Source organism: Solanum lycopersicum, chromosome 4 (assembly GCF_036512215.1).
Source record: "Solanum lycopersicum chromosome 4, SLM_r2.1".
Taxonomy (NCBI): Eukaryota; Viridiplantae; Streptophyta; class Magnoliopsida; order Solanales; family Solanaceae; genus Solanum; species Solanum lycopersicum.
Genome location: NC_090803.1, coordinates 7,853,041 through 7,876,412, shown reverse-complemented (window position 1 = coordinate 7,876,412; position 23,372 = coordinate 7,853,041). Strand labels below are relative to the sequence as shown.

Here is a 23,372-nt window from a genome sequence, read left to right as displayed (position 1 = left end):
TCAGAAACATGTGAATTACTTTAAATACATACAAATAAGGATAAGTTTTGTATAATATGTACTGCATTTGATTTCAAAACTATTATAACACTATCATACCCATTTAATTTAGTATAGTTCGATATTTTGAAGTTCGTTTGTGATTCTTTACCGTATAATAAATTGGTAATTATAGTTTGTTCAACTTCAACTAATATAAATTTGTATAATACAGTTTTATGACTTCAAGAATTCAAAAAAAAAATTAATTGTATCATAGTAACACATTACACATGCAACAATATATATTGAAAAAAAATACAAACATCTCATTTTGTTAATCAATACGTTTAAATAAAAAAAAGAGTAGTCAAAATTTCAACTTTTGAACATTAGTTTGTACTAATAATAAGTTGCATATTTATTAGTGTGTGTGTGTATATATATATATATATATATATATATATATATATAATAAAACCTTAAGCCCGCCTATGTGGCACCACCACAAATTAGAATTCCCTTTTAATTTATTTTATTATCAAAATTAACCTTCCCCTTTCGTGATAAGTTGTGACTTTTATAAAAAAAATTATGACTTTAATGAAGAGTTGCGACTTTGATGAAAAGTTGTGACTTTTATGAAAAGTTGCGACTTCAATGAAGAGTAACGATTATTATGAAAAGTTGCGACTTTTATGAAGAGTTGTGACTTTTATGAAGATTTACAACTTTTATGAAAGATTGTGACCTTTCCAACGAGTCGCAACTTCTCCAAATAGTTGCAACCTTTCTGATAAAACACAATAAACATTTTTTTACACTATCCTTTGTTTTCTATAAATATGGGAATTCCTTCTCATTCTGAAACTATGAAAATTTAAACCTCTTCGTCTTTCTTCTCCTCCTCCTCCTCCTCCTTATTTACAATTGTGTATTTTGTTCCTGTTGAATGACGCACTAACACCATTGCTTATGTTACATATCCTGGTATGGTATGTCTTTTAACAATCACTAATTTATACTAATGTTATTTAAGGACAAATAATAAGATGTAATAATTTTCATTTTCCTTTACATTATTAATTTATGCTTATGTTATTAAGGATAAAGATAAGTAATAATTTCCAGTTTCTTTTACACTACTAATGTTTGTTACTACGTAATCGTGCATGTAAAATAATATAGTGTTTAAGTGATAATGTTGAATATGCTTTAAATAATATTTTATAAATTCTGTGATATTTAATTTTGCGCGCAAAGTGCGAGTAATTTTACAATATATATATATATATTAGAGATATATGACTATCTCACTTGTCTTTCTCTATACTTTAGTGTATTTGATAACAAAAATATATCCATATAAGTGTATCTTCTTCAATATATGATATGAAATTCTTAATTAGTTGGTAAAATGCATAAATATAAGTAGAATTAGTATATATAGTGGTATGAATATATTACTTTAATATGGTAGTTTTCAGTGTAAATATCTTATGAACATCCTGAAAAGGCGCATCTTGTAAAATATATATATATATATATATATATATATATATATATATATATATAAATAAATGAGGATCATAGAGGAGGTGATGTGACACCTCTTTATGACCTCCATTCATTTTTTCTTATTTTTCTTCTTTTATTTGATATTTTTTCTTATTTTTTTCAATTAATTTTTTCTTATAAACTTATACCTCTTTAATTATATAAATTCTATTCTTAAATTAGTATTAATAATATTCATAACCCTCAAACCTTTCATATTCGTAACCTCTTAAATCTTTCTTATTCATAACTTCTAATTATTTATTGTGAAAGGTTACATTAACACTATAAAATCACACTAAAATTGTGTGTTATTTTGTAGTCATCTTTGGGTAGAGAATTAGTGGAAGAAGTGTTACAATATTTGTAAGGTTTGAGGTGCTTTATTTTTTCAAATATTATTTCATATATTATTTTTAATTAGCAAGTAAGGCTAATATGTCATCATATTTTTATTTCTTCTAGATAAATTATTTTGTTTTGTTATTTTTGAATTTTTTTTATGACTAATATGTATTTGTTATTATTTTTCTTGACTCTTGTACATAGGATGAAATGATAACATCAAGCGATAAAGATTAATGGATTTTGAGTTATATATATTGGTTATTTGTCAAAAATTATTATGTAGGAGAATTTACGATTAAATGTAATTTTCCCTTATTCTTTATGAGATATAATATTTTATTTTGTTAACTTTGAGATTCATTTTAAGACTAATAACTTATTTGTTATTATTTTTCTTTGACTCTTGTATATATGATGAAATGAAAATATCCAGAGATGGAGATTAATGGATTATTCTTTATTTTTTTAGGTCCTTACGAAGTAATGTTTCTATTATATTATTTCCTTGTGAATTATTTATGTTTTTGTCAAAAATGATTACATGTGTTTAAATGTAATTTTCTCCTTACTCTTTATCTTTTTCTTCTTTTGGTAGATAACTTTTTAACTTATTTAATCAGATTTACCGATTATAGGAGATATATCTATAATGAAAATGGTTAGACATTCTTGCATAATTTGAGTTTACAATGAAAAATAATTTGATATGTCTAATATAATTACAACTATTTCTTTGTTGAATCACACATTTAATATTATTTGTTTATGTTCATGAAAATAGAAATATTGAGTTTTTTTAAGAAAAATATCTAATTTAGACCTCTATATGATTCTTAGATAATTTAACTATATTATATGATAACACTCTTCAAGAATAATTATTTATTTAGGTAAATTCATTTCTCACTTTTTTATTAATAATATTAGTTTATTGTGTTTGTGGCTTATAATATTTTAAAACATAGAATAGAAGTAGAAAATGAGTAAACGAATATCGATATGCTACTTAAAGAAATACGTACATACACTTTCATAGTCCGGTGAAAGAATTTTTATTAACAAAAATGATAGAACATAAGAATGTAAAGTTAATTTATAATTTTGAAAATACACATGATTTTATTAAAAATAAATTATTATTAATATGTAAAATTGCAATTCTTAAATTTTTCATTTTTGTTGTTTCTCTTAGAAGATTTCAAGTTGTTTATGAATAAGCCTTTATATTTTCATATTTGTTATTGTTCGGGAGTTCTAAAGTTATTTCAAAATTATGATTAATTTATAATTTTAAAAATTTAGTTGATTTCCTACCTTTCTATTTACTTATAGGAAAATATTTGTCTCAATAACTCTAATTTGTTTGTCTTTTCATTTTCTATAATTTATGTTCTTTATTAGTGTAATAATGTACAAATATTACTCTTATTATGTTATAAAAGTTGAAAGTCATATTATTAATCCTCTTAATTACTGTGCCTTTTATTCTTAGGAATTTATTATATTAAATGTAATATTTATTTAAAATGTGAAATATACTTTTTAATATTTTGTGTTTAACCCAAACAAAATTAAAAGAAATAGGAATTTTGTAGGTGTCATTTTCTTGAATCTTTTTTTCGTGATTAATTCTCTCTTTTGTTCTCTTTTATGTTATTTTTAAGTTTCACATTTTTCCCCAATATAAATTGTCTCAAAAATAATTGAATATCTAAACCTAAGTATAATGATGATAATAATAATAATAAGTATGAAATTTAACTAATTAAGATTGTTAAGCTTTTCTTTATTTAAAGTTTAATTATTAAAAATTTGTTAATATAAATATTAAATTAATCTAATTTTGTACAATAAAAATAATAAAAACATGTGATGATTGGGTCATGATGAGGACAAGTAATAGAAATTGTGGATAATGATTTATAATAGTGTTAGCTAACTATATAGTCATGAATACTAACTATTAATAGCAATCCGAGTTATACATTGTCGAAAAATTTATACTAAGAATATATTTTAAAAAATTGCAAATAAGCATAAAAGAATGATTAGATTTCAAGTTTACGTAAATATATATAAATTATAGTGAGAAAATCTCAAATAAAAAAGAAAAGATCACAAGTTTACATTTAAATAGTTTTAATATCACCCAATTCTTATTACCTTCTCTTATTCTATATAAAATTTATTTTTAATATTTAACTTTTCGAAGTTCACATATATTGATTTCTTAATAAATTCATACTTAATCTAATATTTTTCATAGCTTTTCTTATATAAAATTACGTGATTAACAAAAAATTCTTTTATCTTAATATTAATGTGTAATTTTATTTTAATTCTTTTTATAACCGTGGCTAAATGATGGATTTGAATTTAAATGCATTATGTGAATGCTTTGAGCGTGAACATACAAGTCTTAAATATGATTAGTCGGGTTGAATTTTTTAAATTTTCTATCTGCGTATATAATAATAATATAAAGAAAAGATCATACCTGACTGACTAAAATTTCAAACGTCAAAACCACAACAAAATTTCAAACGTCAACCTAAACCCCCCTAATTACCCCGCTCTCCTCTTAACAAAAACCCAAACAACTCAAAAAGATTCCTCTTTTCTTCATCAAAAACCCTAAATCCCTAAATTTGGGTTTTTTTTTTTTTGGTGATTATCCGTTTATCTCATCGGATTATGTCGTCGACGGCCGCCGTCACAGATTTCCGATCTTCAATCAGTTCATCTGTTCAATCATCGAAAACTACCGCTGATTCCAACTCCTCCACTAGTTGTAAGCTTGATGCAGGATTTGATTGCTCGTTTTCTACTTCATCGTCGGTTCCTCAACCGAGTTCCGGTTTTCTGGGTCGATCAAGGCGGAAGCCAAGGCTGATGAAACAGAGGAAACAATCGGGTCCTCAAATTATCGACCCGAATGAATCGAGTTTTAATCGGGTCGACCCGACCCCCAAGGTTAGTGGTACTGGTACTGTAAATGGGTTTCGCTTTGGGAGAAGTGACAATGTGAGCTTTGGTTTTTGTGCTGGTAAGAGTGATTCTACTTTCAATACGAATTTGGACAGTTTAGGTTCTAACAAGAGTGATGTGGCTGGGAATTCAGGGGCAATGTTGAACAATAAAAATGGAGAATCGTTTGAGAGTGTGGAGGGAATGGGAGGCTGTAGAATTGGAAAAAATGGTAAAGATGGTTTTGTTTTTGGTGCTAGGAAGATTGATTCTGATTTGGATTCATGTTTGGGGAATTTAGGTTTTGCTTTCGGAGCTAGTAATACTAGTAGCTTCAAGTTTAGCTCGAAGAGCAAGCACGGTGATTGGACAAATAAGAGCAGCTCAGCATCCTATCTGAATGTGTCTAATAAGGAGCCTGAATGTAGCGAGAGCAATGGTAATTCGAAGTCAAAAATGGAATTTGGACAGAGGAAGTGTAGTGGCAATGTTGGACAACCACAAGGGGTCAAGAATTGCTTGAGTGAGTCTTATAAAAATGGGCAGTCTAGTACATTGCAATCAGATAAATTGAATGCTAACTTTGTATTTGGTGCTAGTAAACCTAACTTTGATTCAGAAAAGGGAGCGTGTAATAAAGATGCAGCATACAGGGAACCAGAGTATCAGGGTCCAAAACTGAATGACACATTTGTTTTTGGTTGTGGCTTCAAAGGGAAGAATAAAGTGAATGAAGATGGTAAAGTTGCTGAAGACATGGAGAATTTTAGCAGAGAAAAGATTCAAAACCACAATGGTTGTTGGAATGCCCCAAAAAGTGACACGGGTTGTGATGGGAAGCTCAAGTTTGATTCAAGTAGTAGAAATATTGTAGACACTGACTTCCCAAAAACCCCCATTTATAAACTCTCCGATGAGATGAATTCATTAAACATTGGCCAGCCAGCACCGGTTAATGGTGCTGAGAAGATCAATGGTTTGAATTCACGTGTCAACATTCAGAATGTATTTTTGTTTGAATTTAACCAAAGTACTTCAAATGTTTCAACTGAAAACGGTGCTTCTAATTCTTGTGATCTGCCCAAGGATGTCAATTTAAAAGATCCTGTTAGTAGCTCTGGTTTTGATAAAGCTGATACAATTGATGGAGAATCAAATGCCAAGAGAGCTTGTGCATCTGAAATTGGTGAAAATTTTGCTAGTTCATTTAAGGGGGGCAAGGACAAAAGGATCTCTGGAGATACAGTGCATACAAATTCTATGTTTGGTCTTTCGGGTGAGCAAATTAATTCATTTAGCTTTTCAGCAGGAATCTCTGGGAAAGAAAATAAGCCAATAAATTTTAACAGTGAGTTTGTAGTCTCGAGTGAATTGCCGCAGGATCGTCCAAGTAGTGACACGGAGAGGGATAATATACCCTTCCCATTATTTACCACAGAGATTTTTGGTTCACGGCACAAAGTTGACATCCCGGAAGCACCTTCTGGCCATCAAGAAGAAAAGAAAGAAGAATTCAGCTTTCCGAGAACACCATTTATGCCTGGGAAGTCCTTTTCTGATTTTAGTGCATCCAATTCAAGTAAATCATTTTCTTTTACTGCTGATTTATTTTCCGGAGTGAATGAAAAATTGGGTTGTGGAACAAGTAGCAGATTGAGGGACAAAAAAGTGAAAAAGAAGAAGTCATTGAGGCAAGAAACCTTGGTACAGAGGGTAGCTGGGCAGACTGATCTTTCTAATGGAAACAGTTCCACGCACAATGATCAGTCTCCTGGATGTTGTTCACCTATGGATTTTTCACCATATCAGGATACAAATTCTTCTACTTCTGCTGATAATTTTACCAGGGCAACTGAAAGCAAGGGCGATGTGGCTGCTAACAAAGACACTCCTGTTTTCAATGACTCTCACAAGAAATGTGGAGAAGGAAATGAGAAATTTTCTGGAACTGATTCTGGAAAGGACTCTGATACTCGGAGAGATTTTAGTTCCTATACTTCACCTTCTGCTCAAGATGGGTTATCATCCATTAGACGTCAATATAGGAAAAAATACAAATTGAAAGTTGATAGTGGTTCAAACAACATAAATCGCAGAAAAGTTGAGTTTTCCACTGATGCAGTTCAACATTCTTCCTTTGGTTGCAAAACTTCAGGAGACATCCCAAGCGGAGTTACATCTCATATGAGAAATAAATTTATACATGTGTCTAAAGTAGACGAAGACCATGGGATGCTGGGGCTCACTGACCGTGAAGTCTGTGAAAAGTGGCGGATCAGGTGCTAATATCTTTTAGCTACTCTTTGGTGAATTGCTATGATTGTCAAGATTTCCTTTGAGCTTTAGGATTTCACTTTTGCTGCAATGATTTCATCATTATGGTTGTGTTCTGGCTTTTTCTGGAACTATCACATTCTGATATTAAGCATTATAAACTTGTCCTTCATATTTACAATGATTTTGTCTGTATCAGGGGAAATCAAGCCTATAAGGCTGGAAATCTTTTGCAAGCTGAGGATTTATACACTAAGGGTATCAAATCAGTCTCTGCTACAGAAATTTCAGGCTCTTGCCTGGATCCTCTTTTGTTATGCTACAGCAACCGAGCTGCCACTCGAATGTCACTTAGAAGGATGAGGGAAGCAATCAGTGATTGTGCATCTGCAGCTGCCTTAGACCCTCACTTTCTAAAAGTAAAACTCAGAGCAGCAAAGTAAGGGTTCTACATTTGGCATCTGATGTTTATAACATGAATATTCCATATCTAACACTGATAATAGTAACTACCTTATCATAAAAAAGGCACCAACAGAAAATGTTGAAGACTTAATTAGGTAAATGTACTCTCTTGCAGCTTAAGCTTTTATATGAGATGGTCATATACGCCAACATGAAATTAGAGCAGACAAAGGCCATGGAGTTAATCTGATGGAATTTCTTTTGATCCTATATGAAAAAAAAAACAGAAACTGAGGGTTTGTGTCTTAGTGATAACATTAGGTGTCGTATTATCATCATTTGATTCAATTTCCGTATTTTAGAAAGAAATCTATTGACTGTTGAACCGAATGCAGTGTGTTCTTTTATAAGACTGTTATCTTTTCCTTCATGAGTGAATTGTTTGTTCACAAACTTGTATATCTTGACAATCTTTGCATGCCAGTTGTTATCTGGTTCTTGGTGAGGTTGAAGAAGCAGTTAAGCATTACAACATTTGCTTGGAATCAAGAATTAATTTGTGCTTGGATAGGAGAATTACAATTGAAGCAGCTGAAGGCTTGCAAAAAGCACAGGTGACCAATTTTTTCTTTTCCAATGAAACTGATGCTCCCACCAGTCCTAGTGCTTACCTATTTCTTTGAATGGCTTATTTTTCCGATTTTTTAATAATTCAAAATCATGTTGACTATACTTCTTATGGGATTACACTGGATATGTTGTTGTAGGCTACTACTTGTTTATGTAGCCTTAATCTTGGCATAAATTCTTGTCATCTAATTACTCTACTTTTTCACCTATGAAAAACTTCCTTAACTGTAATTTGATTCTTACTGTCAAACTTTTCTTTCTTGATCAACATTCTAGTCAAACTAGGTTTTAATTCAATGGGAGTATGTTTGTGGTGTTGTCAATTACTTGTTTTGGAAGTGATGATATTTGCTTAGCGTAAATTTTTCTTCCGGAATGCCTAAATACGGATTAAGTGTTCAATAAAAAGATGCTTAATTACCTAGTTCGAAACCCCTTGCCAGCGAAAGCAAGGGGTTTGCCTTCTGGGTCGAGCTCGTTGCACTAGGCTTGCCTAGTGCGGGTTACCTCTCCTATGTGGTTTGTGAGCTATTGCATTGGAGCATGGTTTTACCCTGTGCGCACCCAAAAAGTGTAGCGGCTGCGATGCGGGTTAACTCTCCTATGTGGTTTATGAGCTATTGCATTGAAGTAGAGTTTTACCCTGTGCGCACCCAAAAAGGGTAGCAGCTGCGAGTTTCCCTTGTCGTCAAAAAGAAGAAGAAGATGCTTAATTACTAAGATTGGAAGCTATTGATAATGGTTTTTTTTTGAGGCTGGTTAATTGTATTCTTCAACATTAAGGGCATGCTGGCCACCACCAAAAAGTGTCAATTACTACAAGCTTCCTATAAATCTACAATTTGATCTGTATCTACTATACACAACTGCTTACACCGTTAGAGTAATAATACTAAACAATTCTATTTAACTTTGTGTATTGAATTGGATCTATCGTCAAAACATCTAACAGTCCTTTCCTTCCAAACAGACCTCCATAAACATGATGGTATTAGCCTTCACCATCTCCGCTGACTCTTGCTGCCTCCTTTCCTAACCCATCTCTTTAACAACTCTGATGTATTTTCTGGCATTGTCCAGTTCAGACTTATGCCAAGGAATAAATCCCAGATTTGCTTGGTGAAGTTACAATGCAAGACTAGGCGGTAGTTAGTTTATCCTGGCAAATTGCACAAAAAAGCCCTCTCTATCACTAGCCAGGTGAAACATTTCACTTTTGTAGGAATGCCTCCCTTCCAGAATGAGTTCTATTGGGGTTGTGAAGCATGTGGTGGTATGTGGACGTACTTTCAGATGATACCTTAGTATTTTGTGAGGCAGTACATGAACAAATCAAGATGCTGAGGGTGATATTTGTAATATCTGAAGTAGTATCAGGGTTGCATATTAATTGAGGGAAGAGTTTTGTCTATCCTATCAACACAGTGAATGCAATTGAAGGCCTAGCTAATATCTTAGATGGAAAGGGTGGTGAACTCTCAACTACTTATCTAGGCGTGTCTCTGGGGCCGATAGCAAATCAAAAGGAATCTGGAATGGGGTATTGGAGAAGTGTGAGAACTGAGAAGAGACTTACCAATTTTTTTTGGAACTGCGAGACTTACCAATTGGAAATGCCAATACTTGTCACTGGGAGGCAGATTGACTTTGGTTAATAGTGTACTTGATGCACTCCCTTCCTATATGATGTTTGTATAATCTATGCCTGCTAGTGTGTCCAACTGCATTGATGCTTTGAGGAGGAAATTCCTATGGCAAGGGAGTGAAGATAATAGAAAGTACCACATACTTGAGTGGGATGAATTAATTGTGGGCAAGGGAACAGGGGGACTGAACATCAAGAACTGAAAGAAACAAAACCAAAGCTTGATGAAATGGTTATGGAAGTTTGCAAATGAAGATGGCATGCTCAGGAAGGTTGTGATTACTGCTAAATATGGAATGGAGGACAAGTGGGGTATGGTGAGGGGATGAATTAAAAGTTTTGTTTTGAAATCAAGTTGGTTCATTTAAAATTGCATACCCAGTGAAATCCCACAAGTGGGGTATGGTGAGGGTAGAGTGTGCAAAGACCTTACACCCCCCCCCCCCCCCCCCCCACCTACCTTGTGGAGGCAGAGATGCTGTTTCCAGAGAACCCTCTACTCGATTTGAACTAATCTTAGTAGGTATAAAAAGGAAAAACAACAGTGAAGAAACCATAGCAACTAATAAAGAAACAATAACAACAACAAAATAGTGCAATAACCGAAACACCATAAATAATAGATGCTCATAGAAATCAAAAGCAAGACACTACAAGAATATGTTGGTTAATTTATAATATAAAATATCTGCTTGGTCAAACTGGATAAATTGGGGGAAAAAATTATATTTCTAATTTTAAACATGTATTTCTTAAAAGAATTGGGATAAAAATCCTAGGAGAAGGACTAATGTGTGATTTTGTTGTTTTGGTTCCGGGATTGTTATCCCACATAGAGTGTGCTACAAAATTAATATTTTCTTGGTGAACTTCTGATTGGGTTACTTATTGGTGGCAGAAAGTATCTGAACATCTGCATCGGTGTGCCGATCTTTTGCAACAAAGAACTCCAGATGCAGCAAAAGATGCACTTGCAATTACCAATGAAACCTTGTCTATCAGCTGCTATTCAGAAAAGTTACTTGAAATGAAAGGAGAGGCTCTTTGCAAGGTGTGTGGTAGTGCTGTTATGAATTTTGAGTATCTTTTGCTTTTTAAACTAGGCAGCTTATAAAACAGTAGAACTTATAGCAACTTTATTCTGAATTCTGTGTGTCATTACTGTAATATTCTACAGCTACAGATGTATAATGAAGTGATTGAGCTGTGCGAAAGTTCTCTTGATATTGCTGAAAAGAACTTTACTTCTGACTTCATAAACTTAAATGATGTTGATAGCAAAAGCTCCTCTTTGATGCTTTGGAGATGTCTCCTTAAGTCCAGGGCGCACTTTCATCTTGGAAAGCTTGAGATGGCCCTTGACTTAATTGAGAAACAAGAGCATTTGGTTTCTGTTCAGAAAAGGTAAGCCTGAACTTTCAAGAAGTTTGTTCAACTCTCTTCCTCCTCTTCTTGATTTCAGGAATGATATTGAGTAATTTGCTCAACCTTTCTGTAGATCTGGAAACATGACCCAGGAATCATCATCTTCTCTAGCAGCCACTATCCATGAACTTTTGCATCAAAAGGTATTTTACCTATTGTTTTAGGATTTATCTCATCATCATCTGTTATTGGGTTGACCAAAATTATTGACTATTTTCCTCGTCTTTTCGGTTGTAGAATTCCACTGGTTCTTGTTAGTGATTTTTTTTTTCAGTTTGAATCGGCTTCAACTAGCTTTTCTAAGTGGTTAATTGTTCTTCTCTCTAAAACAGAAAGCCGGAAATGAGGCATTTAAATCTGGCAAATATACGGAAGCTATTGAACATTATACTGCTGCTATATCCAGCAGTGTTGAGTCGCGCCCTTTTGCAGCTATCTGTTTCTGCAATCGAGCTGCTGCTCACCAAGCTCTTGGTCAAATTGTTGATGCCATAGCAGATTGCAGTCTTGCCATTGCTCTTGACAAGAACTACACGAAGGTTTGTTTGCAAACATGCACTAAGCAGACTTTCAGTTTTCTCTTTCTAACTATCTTCAATGACCTGATGTTCCATTTCTTTTTAAAATCAAACAGTAAGTATATTGTGAAAGGGAAGTTTATAGATTTGGATGGTTTTACAATCTGTTAAGCCGTAAGCAGCAGGAAGAGTAACAATGCAGATCTTGAGGCCTTTGCTATGTTTCCATGTCTTCACCTTATTAGACATTTTATTGGAGTCAGCAGTTATCACTTTTACAAAGGAGCAAGCATTAGGATTAGACAATGAATACTAGCTTCAGCAACTTTCTCTGTTCCAGCATGTGTGTTTTGGGTTCTACGGAGAGTAAGGAATTGTAGGTGTTTGTAGGGCAGAATAATCACTGTGCATGCGATGAAATATCAAGTGTGTGTATGCCTGCTTTTTTGGTGTAAACTCCAGGATGTTTATGAGATACACAAACTAATAGATGTCATTAACTTGTTTCCTGAGTAGGTTCTTTTGTATAGAGGTTATCCCCTTTTTCTGTTATTTAGCATTCGGCGTCTGTCCAACCTTGTACTTCCCGGCCACCTTCTTGGTGTCTGATTTTATCCTATTTGTAAAGTCTCTTGTTTACTGATAAAATAAATTATTTTTTTGAATCACCTCCCCAATTTTAATTTGAAAGGAAAATAATGGGAGCATAAAATTTCAGTTGCTGTCAGGTTTCTGTATTCCAAAAAGCCAGCTCTGTTCTCCCCTTCCAAAGTCACCAAAAGTCATTTCTAAAAAGTAGTAGTTGACTGTAAGCCGAGTAGCCGACTCTCTACAACACTTCCCAACTCCTAACATGCTTAAAAGAAAATATTTTACTGCTACAATTAGCTGACTGTTTGAAAGGGTGCTCCGTAGATTGTTTCCTTGTGTGCTGGAGAATTAAGCTCAAAAGGCCATACCTGGATTGGAACGCATATTCTCTCTTCCTCCTTTTCTCCTCCTGAAAATTCTCAACTGTTAAGGAGAAGTAGGAAAAGAGGACAGCATTATATTTTAGATTTTATTCGAGTATTGTCTTTTAATGTAGATTTTCTTCTACGGATTTTCCATAGGGTAGAAAATGAGAGAGATGGGTTAACTCATTTATCCTGTGGCGAGTTTCAGAAAAGTACTCTGAGATTGTGATTTCCATCTGGCTAATTAAAATATATACTATTATTATTCTCTATTAATAATTTCCTAATCCTTATCTTTATTAAGTCACGTAATATCATTTTTGTCATGTTATTTTCGCCTTTTTAAAAAATTATATGAATCTATGTTTTAAAGAAACAGCTAAAGTACTCAGCCTCTGCATCCGCATGGCTTAGAATAGAAACAGTTTATTGTATCTCCACTATTTAAACGCTGGATCAACATATACAGCAGAAGCGGGAAAACAGAACACAAAAACAACAGAAGATTTCTTCAAGATATTTAACGTTTTCAGTTGGGTTGACATGCACCATCACTTTGTGGAAAATAACTTGTAAAATGTAGACATGGTGATATTTGCTGATGTTGTGGTGTCAGTTAAGATTTTATGTCCTCCCAGTTGTCGTTTATTGTGGATGCTCTACTATCATTTACACCACAAATTTGGTGTTGATATTGGCGGATTGCTATAGGGAGCTGCTGCTTGAGATTGTAACATTAATTATGCTGTCCATACTTTCATGGTCATCCTAGTTATTTTGTGTCTGAAGTGGACTTATACCTGATCCGCTAGGTCTTCTAAATTTGACAGGCTGTTTCAAGGAGGGCTACCTTACATGAGATGATTAGAGACTATGGGCATGCTGTAAATGATCTTGAGAGGCTCATATCCCTTCAGGAAGCTCAATCTCAAGAAAGGATTCGACAATCTGAGGCGCTGGATAAGTCAAATGGAAGTAGTGCTAAAGAAGCAAAGCGAACTCGTCGGCAGCTTTCGACAATTCAGGAGAAGGCTAAAAGAGCAACGCCATTGGATCTTTATCTTATTTTGTAAGTTGAAATCTCATTCCAATTACCATTGAATTTCTTCATAGATATGATTTTGATCAACCGAAAACTTGTCAATGAGAATAAATGAATTGAATGTGACTGTATGAGGCTTGCCATTCTTTACTGTTATTCAACATTCTATCTTTTCCAAGACAAATGTCCTTGTTCTTCATTGTCCTTGCATTACATAGCACTTCCAAATGGAAGTGTCAGTTGATTGTACGTAGAAACATATATTATCTCCTGTTTCTTATACTTGAACTCTTAAAATATTCTTCCTTCGTCTCGTATATTTTGTGCACTTTTTCAGGTCTAATATTAGCCAAATTTTAAGTGTAATCTTGCATGATTCATTATAATAGTGGTGTCTTTACTATTGTACGAATCTAATCCCATACAGTGGTGATCAGAAGAAGGAATGTTGTGATAAACCTTTATCAAAAAAGAAGGAACATAGTTGTTGGTTTTAAAAGAGAAGAAATTGCAGGAAAAGAATAAAAAGAGAAGAAATGTGGTTCCCAAAACCCTCATCTCTTCTACTTTCTAGGAGGGAGGTTGAACTTCTTTCCGGCGTCCTTTCAGTCGGAAACCTTCCATTGACCTTAATCTACCACATTTTGTGGTAGGTTTCCACTTTTCATTTCCTTTCATATCAGCTTGGGGTTTTTAAGACTTTGTATACAAGATGAAAGAAGACAGATATGCTTCAATGCAGGTTTCAAGTCTTTTGATATTACTAGACAGACAGTGGGCAGAGACACTTGGTTTGAATGGGTGAAGCGCAGTCGAAAGATGATGACAAGGTCCGATATGAGTTTGAAGATATTGAGATGGATCTGCAACATCTTTAAAGAAGCATTCAGACATGAGAATACCGTGTCTAGAAGGTGGAAGACGAGGGAAAATCAATCTGAATATTTCTGCACAAGAAAGTCAAATCAATATGGCAGATATATGAGCATCCTTTCACTTTATGGTTTAGAGAGAACAATCATTATTATCCCTGAGTTAGCCGTAAAGGCAGGTTGGAAAGAGATAGCATTTAAGATAGAGTGGTTTTTTCAATGCTCCAATCATATGTCATTGGCTGAACAACCAAGATTCATCAAGGAAGATTTACCCTATGCTAGGGTGGTTGGGGAGAGTAAATGGCAGTCAAACCTTCGAGACTCAACAGTGATAGCTGGCAAAGGCGACATATTAGTTTACCTCCTGGAGTGAAGGATACTGGGTTGTACAAAAGGTGTCTGGTGGCATCTTTCGAAGAAGGAGAAATTGAGATCCCGTCACTATCATACATCAAGAAGTGGTCCTCGGTTTCGTGGAAAGTTGTATTTGGGATCAATATTCATGAGATGTCAAAGAAGATGTTTCTTTTTGAATTTCCAAATAGGAATATGGCAGAACAAATAATTCAGAGGGAATGGAGTTGGAAGAAGACCAAAGTCAGTCTTCAATAGTGGAACCCAGTTACTGTTTGTATACCTACAACTCGAAAATCGACCACTACTTGCCATTCGTGCTTTGGGAGTGCCATGGCAACTATGGTCTCAAGGAGTATTTAGAGAGACTGGGAATTTATGTGGAGGCTGGGTCTCAATAGAAGGAGACAGATTTAAAGAACCACTTAAAATGGGCAAGAATTCAAATTTCAGGGAACAGAGATAATTGCCCAAATGAGGTTATGCTAGAAAGAGATGGAATCAAATTTTTCATTCCTATCTGGGTGGAAAAGAAGGTTCGATTTATTAGAGCCTCACCGGAGATGGAGAAGGAGAAAGCTGGTGAAGGATCCAAAGGTTTGTTAAATCCTTTGGACCCCTAGACAAAAGGAGTCCTTGGTACTAGGAGGACAAGGGTGTAAGTCAAACTCTGGTGTAGGACAGGTTGAACATGGGGGAGGTGCAGACAAAGCTGGATGTCACTTAAAAGATTTAAACAAGTCATGTGAGGAGAGGAGGTGGTGATTTCAAAGTCTCAAAAACAATCTATGGGCCAACTGAATAAGGGAATTGGGCCTGATGGAGCAGTCCAAGTCATCTTTAATGCTTAACAAGACCAGCATCTGAACACCTTTTTGATCCTCACTTAGTGGAAATAAATAGATACTGTCCTCTAACCTTACAATCTTGCACCCAGGAGATCGATGAGACACCAGAAGAACTATCAAATAGTCTAGCAATCGCTAATATTTAGAAGGAATTATTGCCGAAGGAAATGGAGATAGAAATTGCCAGTGACAAAGTAGGGGCAGAGGGTCAGATTTCAATTGATCATCATATTTCCATTGTTCCATGTAGCCATACAGAAATTGAAGAATGGGTGGTTGAGGATGTTGAGCCAATCCAACAGAATGAAGTACGATTTCTTCGTAAAGATAAGGAGACTACGACATGGGTCAGACAAAATCTAATTAAATTGGGGAAAATGTTTGAAATTGACTTTCAGGGGCACAAGGAAGAGACATTAGAGCTACTCATGTAGATAGACAGCTGCAGACAGGCAAGAAAGATGGAGAATGAAAGCATCATCAAAAGACCAAGGTATAAAGGGGTATAAGAACTCAAAAGACTTGCTTCTTGTGTCATGGAATGTTGGGGGTTTGAACAATAGGGAGAAAAGGAGATTTGTTAAAGAGCATGCAGACATAGTTTGCCTTCAGGATTCAAAATTAGAAGGTTTATTAAAGATTTAATCAAAGAAATTTGGGGTGGGAGATAGGTGAAGTTTGCTTGCTTACAAGCTAGTGGCACAAGATGAGGAATTTTGATGATATGGGATAGTAGGTCTTGGAGAGGGGAAGTGTTAAAAGTGGGATCATATATCTTAACCTGTAAATTTGAGGCACTTTTACAAGACTTGAAGTGTCATATAACAGGAGTATATGCTCCAAATTGCATAATAGAAATAGAACATGTATGGGAAGAAGTAGGAGCTGTCAGGAGTCTGTTTGAGGGTCCTTGGGTTGTCTATGGTGACTTTAATGTCACTCGTTTTCCTTCAGAAAAAAAGAAACTGTAGAAGAAGATCAACAACCATGGTGGAGTTCTCTGATTTCATTGAAGATATGGAATTGATAGACCCACAATTAGAAGGGGGAAGTATACATGGTTCAAAGGAGATGGTACAATGCAACATCCAGAATTGACAAATTTTTACTTTCCAAAGAATGGGATGACAGCTTCACTAAAATAAACCAAACCCTATTGCATAGGTTGGTATCTGATCACAACCCTGTGGCCCTACAATGTGGAGAGTGGGAGCAGAATAAGTCTATTTCAAATTTGACAACTGGTGGCTAAACACAGATGGTTTTGTGGATAAAATTAAAGGGTGGTGGGAGTCTTTTGAGTTTACAGGAAAACCTGATCAAATCTTGGCATGCAAATTGAGAGCTCTAAAAGGAAAACTTAAAGAGTGGTGCAGGAGTAACATGGGCAATCTGGGAACTCAAAAGACTCAAATTCTAAGTGAGTTGGCCAGGTTAGAGGCTATCCAAGAAAATAGAGTGTTGTCAGAAGAGGAAACTATTGTGGAGGCATCTCTTCGGATGGAGTATGAAGAACATCTAAAAAATGAAGAAATAGCTTGGAGCAGAGATCTAGAGCACCCTAGTTAAAGAGGGGGACCGAAACACCAGCTATTTTCACAAGCTGGCCAATGCACATAGGAGAAGCAACCACATTGATCAATTAGTGGTTCTGGGCACAAGCATGATGGATTCAGAGAGGATCAAAGTGGAAATCATTGGTTTCCATAAGAAGTTGTATACAGAGAATAATGGTAGAAGACCCATAAGCAACCTGGTAAACTGTCCTACTATCTCTGAAGCAGAGAAGGAAGCTTTACAGGGTAACTTTGAGGAACAAGAGGTTTTTTCTTGTTTGAAGATGTGTGCCAAGGACAAAGCACCTGGTCCAGATGGCTTCACAATGGGGTTTTATATTAAATGTTGGGAGGTGCTGAAAGAGGACATCAAGGGTACTTTCAGAAATTTTCATGCAAGGGGTGTTTTTGAGAAAAGTTTTAATGATTCCTATGTTGCATTAATTCCAAAGCACACTGAAGCTAAGGAATCGAGAGACTTTAGGCCTATTAGCCTCATAGGTAGTATCTACAAGTTGCTGTCAAAGGTACTCACAGAAAGATTGAAGAGAGTATGGTAGCCAAGTTGGTTGATACTTTCATCAAAAACAGGCAAATAATGGATGCCATCATGAGAGCTAATGAAGTGGTGGATTCTAGAATATCACAAGGGAAGGCAGGAATATTATGTAAATTGGATATTGAGAAGGCTTATGATATGTTAATTGGGACTACCTTCTGAAAATATTTACTTGTATGGGATTTGGGAGGAAATGGATCAAATGGGTAAGATTCTGCATCTCAACAGTCAAATTCTCTGTTCGGATCAATGGAGCACCAGAAGGTTTTTTCCCAGCTCAAAGAGGTCTGAGGCAGGGAGATCTTTTTGTCCCCTTTCCTTTGTGTTATAGCCATGGAGGGTTTAAATAATATGATAAAGGTAGCAAGGAACACTAACTATCTAAGGGGATTTGAGGTGGCAACAAATCCTAATTTTGTACCAAACTTGGCAGTCACACACCTTTAATATGCAGATGACACTTTAATCTTTTGTGATGATGAGGAAGGGCAATTGCTGATCTTAAGGTCAATTTTGGTGCTATTTGAAGGTGTCTCTGGGTTGCATATAAATTGGAGGAAGAGTATGTTGTTCCCTATAATTGAGGTTACCGACAAAGAGGAGTTGTCTAGAATTCTAAGAGGGGAAGTAGGAACTTTACCTACCACCTACCTTGGAGTGCCTTTGGGAGACAAATCAAATTCCATGAACATTTGGAGCTCGGTGATGGAGAAGTGTGAAAAGAAATTGTTCAGATGGAAGTCACATTATTTATCTTTAGGAGGTAGAGTTACCCTTATAAACTCAGTATTGGATGCTCTTCCCACCTACATGATGTCCATCTTCCCAGTCCCAAATGGTATCATATAGAGGTTGGACAAGGTTAGGAGAGATTTTCTCTGGAAAGGGAATAAGGAAACTAATTCAACAACCCTTCATCTGGTCAAATGGAAAAAATTGCTTTGGGGGAAAAACAAGGGGGTCTTGGCATTAGAAGTCTCAAGCTACAGAGTAAGGCTCTCAGATTGAAATGGCTTTGGAGATATTCACAAGAACCTCAAGCATATTGGAGTAAGGTTATTAAAATCAAATATGGTGAAGAGGATAGGTGGATGACAAAGGAAGTCAAGACCCCATATGGGGTTAGCGTGTGGAGATCAATTAGAGTACTTCGGCCTTTCATGAAGAAGCACACAAATGTTAAAGTTGGAAATGGGCTCAAAACTTCTTTTGGAAGGACAATTGGTTGAGATTAGATAGCTTAAAGAGTTTATTCCCTAACTTAGCTGTGATGGCAGTACAACCGGAGGTGACTGTAGCTGACACATGGACACAACAAGGTTGGGACATTCATTTCAGGAGGAACTTCAATGACTGGGAAATTGATTCAGTCATTGAGTTCTTCAAAATGTTGGAAATTTGAAGGTACTAGTGAAGAAAAAGATAGACTTTGGTGGAAATTGGATAGCAAAGGTAGTTTCAAGGTGAACTCTGCATACAAGTTTTTGAACCAAGGAAATCTACAACGACAACTTTGGCCTTGGAAACATATATAGAAGATCAAAGTCCCCTTCAAAGTTGTCTGTTTTACTTGAGGCTGTTTTGACTCAAGAGAACCTTAAGAAGAGGAAATTTTCCTTGTGTTCCAGATGTTACCTTTGTGGGGGTATTAGTTGGGTCATGCCTAACAAAATAACTCATTTGCTATATAGTTGGGAGGAAGCAGGAGTAGGGGCTGCTGACAAAGATAGATGGAGGATTGTCCGGGCTTGTATCTGGTGGACAATATGGAAGGAAAGGAATTCAAGATGTTTTGAGAGCAAAAATTGTCATTTACAGATGATCAAACTAAATTGCGTTGACTTTTTTGTTTCTGGTGTAAACAAATATACTTAGAGAACACTGACTCAATTATAGACATTCTAGGATCTTGTTAGAAGTAGAGTCAGTTAGATGTCTTTTTGATTTTGCTGTAAATATGGTTTTAGTGCAACCCATCTACTGACTTGTCAATAAACACAACTGTGTTACCTTCTCAAAAAAAGGAATAAAAATGTAAAGGATTAAACAAGAAAGAAAGCTTATGAATTTATGTTGAAAGATTAAATTCTTTTCACTGTATATGCATACAATTTATAATAAAATAAATAGCTCCTAACGTAAAATTAAGTAAAAAGATCTGCTGAAAATTGCCAAACTCCTTAGGTCTATAAGAATACTATTTATTCAAAATTGAAATAGAATTAACTCCTAATTAAAAGAGCTAGCTAGTTGGCTCGGTCTATTTTAATAAAATGACTGCAGTAAAAACATTACAATTCTAAAGCAAGTATTCAACAGCTGTGATGAACATTTTTGTGATGGTCCTAAAGATGCTATTTTATGTAATAAGAAACTGACCTTTTTACCATAGAGCAAATACCTACTGGCTACTTGCATGTTTGCATCTAGTCTGAAAATGCATGTTCTGCTGTATGTGGTTGGTGCCGTACTTCTCTGATACAAAGTGTGCATTACTTCTTGCATTTAATGTAGTATTAGTGTATTACCTCAGTTTCTGTGAAGAAATTTCCTCTGTTAAAAATTGACTATTTGAAGTTGAAAAACTGGTTGTTCTACATTGAAATCTACCAGATTCACGTGGTCAATGTTTCTGACCTGAAGACCTTACATCTGGTAGTTGATACTCCAGTGTTGTATAGCTAGAGCCAGTGTATACCTCTTGTAATCTATGCTCGCTGAAAATTTGTGAAATATTCTTATGCATTTGACATATTGGCGACCTTATATTCTTTCTCAGGGGAATCAAGTCATCTGATACAGAATCTGACATCAAGAAGGCATATAGGAAAGCAGCCCTCAGACATCATCCTGATAAGGTCTAAGTCACAAGCCTTTTAGAGTTCAGTGGTTGAATTATTAGTTGATACTGATGGTGTACTCATTAATCATTATATTGTTTATGTAGGCGGGTCAAATTTTGGCAAGGAGTGATGCCATGGATGATGGAGGGTTGTGGAAAGAGATCTCTGATACTGTCCGCAATGATGCTGATAGGCTGTTCAAGTTGATTGGAGAAGCGTATGCAGTTCTCTCAAATTCCGACAAGGTACACTAACACATGATTAAATTTTCATCCTTTCTGCTCAAACAATTGATCATATGCCTCGCCAGCACTGTCATCTTAATAATTTTTGCAAGCTGCATGTGTATGCCATGCAGATTTAGACTTTAACATCCGGTAGAATACTCTTGATGATTATGATTTGGTGGTAGCTTTCTTGTCAACTTATTATATGTCAATTGACTTACCATGTCAACGACTAACATTTTGGTGTCTTTTTCATCATCAAATTGCTGCTCAGCTCCATATATGACCAGTGATATGGACAGCACGCTTGTCTATATTAGAGGTCTAGTCAAGCTGTACCGCATGCATGTGGGTAAATTCAGTTGTATCACATGTATTCACGGTAGCACCAATGACGAATTCATGGAAATGCCAAGTCAATTTTAGTTGACTGCTATGGCTCATTTTTTTAGATGATTATTAGTTTTGGATTACATTTCGGACATCATTCTTGGGGAAACTCCATCTCAATTTATGAGTATGTAAACTTGGCCATTTTAGGAACTCCCGGATCGGGAAAGAGTTGGGGACAAATGAAATTGGGAAAGAGTTTATTGTTTCTCGTGTGTAGTAGGTAAGTTACTAACCTCAGTATTATTTCTGTGTTGCAGCGTGCAAAACATGATTTAGAAGAAGAAATAAGGGATGTTCAAAGGGAAAGAGGGAGAAACAGCGGTTCTTGCAGACCTTCTGATTCTTATTCTTCTCCATTTGAGAGGACGAACTGGTCACGAAGACAATCTAACTTTTACAGTTCTCCATTTGGTAAAAGTAGTAGTAAGCACTATGGACAAGAGTATTGGAGAACCTATGGAGAATCACATCCCAGATGGTAAAAGGTATGCATGCATCTTCTATATATCTGTAGAATTAGTAGTGCCTACAGCCCTGATGATCAGATGGTTCTCGATTTCTCAATCCTTCTGAGTTCTGACTTGCGCCCCTATTAAACCAAGGTCGAAAAATTTGAAGATGAAGGATTCCTTGAAAAGTAAAGGATTAGTAATCCTTTTTAGAGATCAAATGGATTCGGTCTTTGAGCTATGTCACAGATTGGTGACCTGATCATGCTAAGCAAGACACAAAATTCTATCTCAATGACCAGTTTGCCCCTGGACATTCTGCCAAGTTACATTTTTTTCCCCAAAGATGAAGCTTTTATTAGTTTGGCACCTGCTTGCCCAGTGGAGGTGTTGGAAAATTTAGCAAAAAAAGGGGGTTTTATTTTCTTCCATTTTTGCCTTTAGAGTGGACCTTCACCTTGGAGTTTTGATGGGCAAATTGTAAATTAGCCGAGTTTATCAGCATATAAAAGGAATAAGATCAAGTTTTGCTTATGCATATATGCAAGTGGTTAATTTGTTATCAACTACACGTATAATTTATTTCTTCCTTTATTAATATATGTTTTCTTGTACTCTCTCCATTTCATATTAATTAAAATTTTGAAGTGTTTTACTCTTTAAGAAAGTAGATTACGACATAGATTGAACATAGTTTTTTATTTTTATCTTATTATTCGTTGTCAAATTTTATTGAAGTCATCACATTAAAAATTCAAATAAAGGATAAATTGAAATAATATTTTAAAAATTATCTTTGAAGATTGAACAGGTAAAGTTAGTTAATTAAAAAATGGAGGGAGTGTTTTATTAACTATTTTATCTTTTTTGGATGGAAGAGTCATAAAGTTATAAATGACTTTTTCGAATAAATTAAGGATAATTCAATTATTAAAGTTGACGTGCAATAGACGTCAACAATAAATACTTTTTAGGGTTGACTTGTAATTTTGTAGTATGTGTCATTTGCGTAATCAGGGGTGGCTTGACAGTGTTCAAAAAAGACATGCATTATTTACCTCTTGAAATTTAAGGGACTTCATTTTTTATAGTAACAGGTTATAAGTTAGTATTATTTTTTTAAACAAATATTAAATGTTATTTGTAGAAAAAGTAAATATTCTAAGAAAAATGAAGAAATTTGACATATTTGAAATACTATCTTTCATGGAAAATAATTTAAAATAAAAATGGTTATTTTATCAAATTGAAAACTAGAAGAAATCAATTATATAAAAATATCAACAATTTAAGTTTTAGGTCCCTTTTGACTTGTGCTTTAGGCTACTAATATGCTTGAGTACCCTTCGGGGTGACCCAGTGATTTAAGCTTGAGACTTTCATGTTGGAGGTCTCAAGTTCGAAACCTCTTGGCAAGGGTTACCTCTCCTATGTGGTTTGTGAGCTTATTGCATAGGAGTGGGAGTTTTACCCTGTGCGCACCCAAAGGGTAGCGACTGCGAGTTTTCATTCTCATAGAGCC

The 23,372-nt window shown here is 34.9% G+C and overlaps 1 protein-coding gene across 2 annotated transcripts; it reads left to right on the top strand.

Annotated features, from left to right (window-relative positions):
• The first annotated feature begins 2,467 nt into the window (after positions 1-2,467).
• On the top strand, positions 2,468-22,517 carry LOC101258847 (uncharacterized). 2 transcript variants are annotated; one of them, XM_004236532.5, is made up of 12 exons: positions 2,468-7,130; positions 7,325-7,564; positions 8,015-8,144; positions 10,704-10,856; positions 10,983-11,209; positions 11,304-11,373; positions 11,563-11,769; positions 13,535-13,773; positions 20,718-20,796; positions 20,886-21,026; positions 21,659-21,886; positions 22,004-22,517. In XM_004236532.5, exons 1-11 carry the CDS (start codon positions 4,579-4,581, stop codon positions 21,881-21,883), a joined length of 4,263 nt encoding a protein of 1,420 aa, XP_004236580.2. In that variant the 5' UTR covers positions 2,468-4,578; the 3' UTR covers positions 21,884-21,886; positions 22,004-22,517. The 2 variants fall into 2 exon arrangements, with proteins under 2 accessions (XP_004236580.2, XP_010319166.2); XM_010320864.4 differs by having other exon boundaries at positions 21,659-22,517.
• Positions 22,518-23,372: the final 855 nt, after the last annotated feature.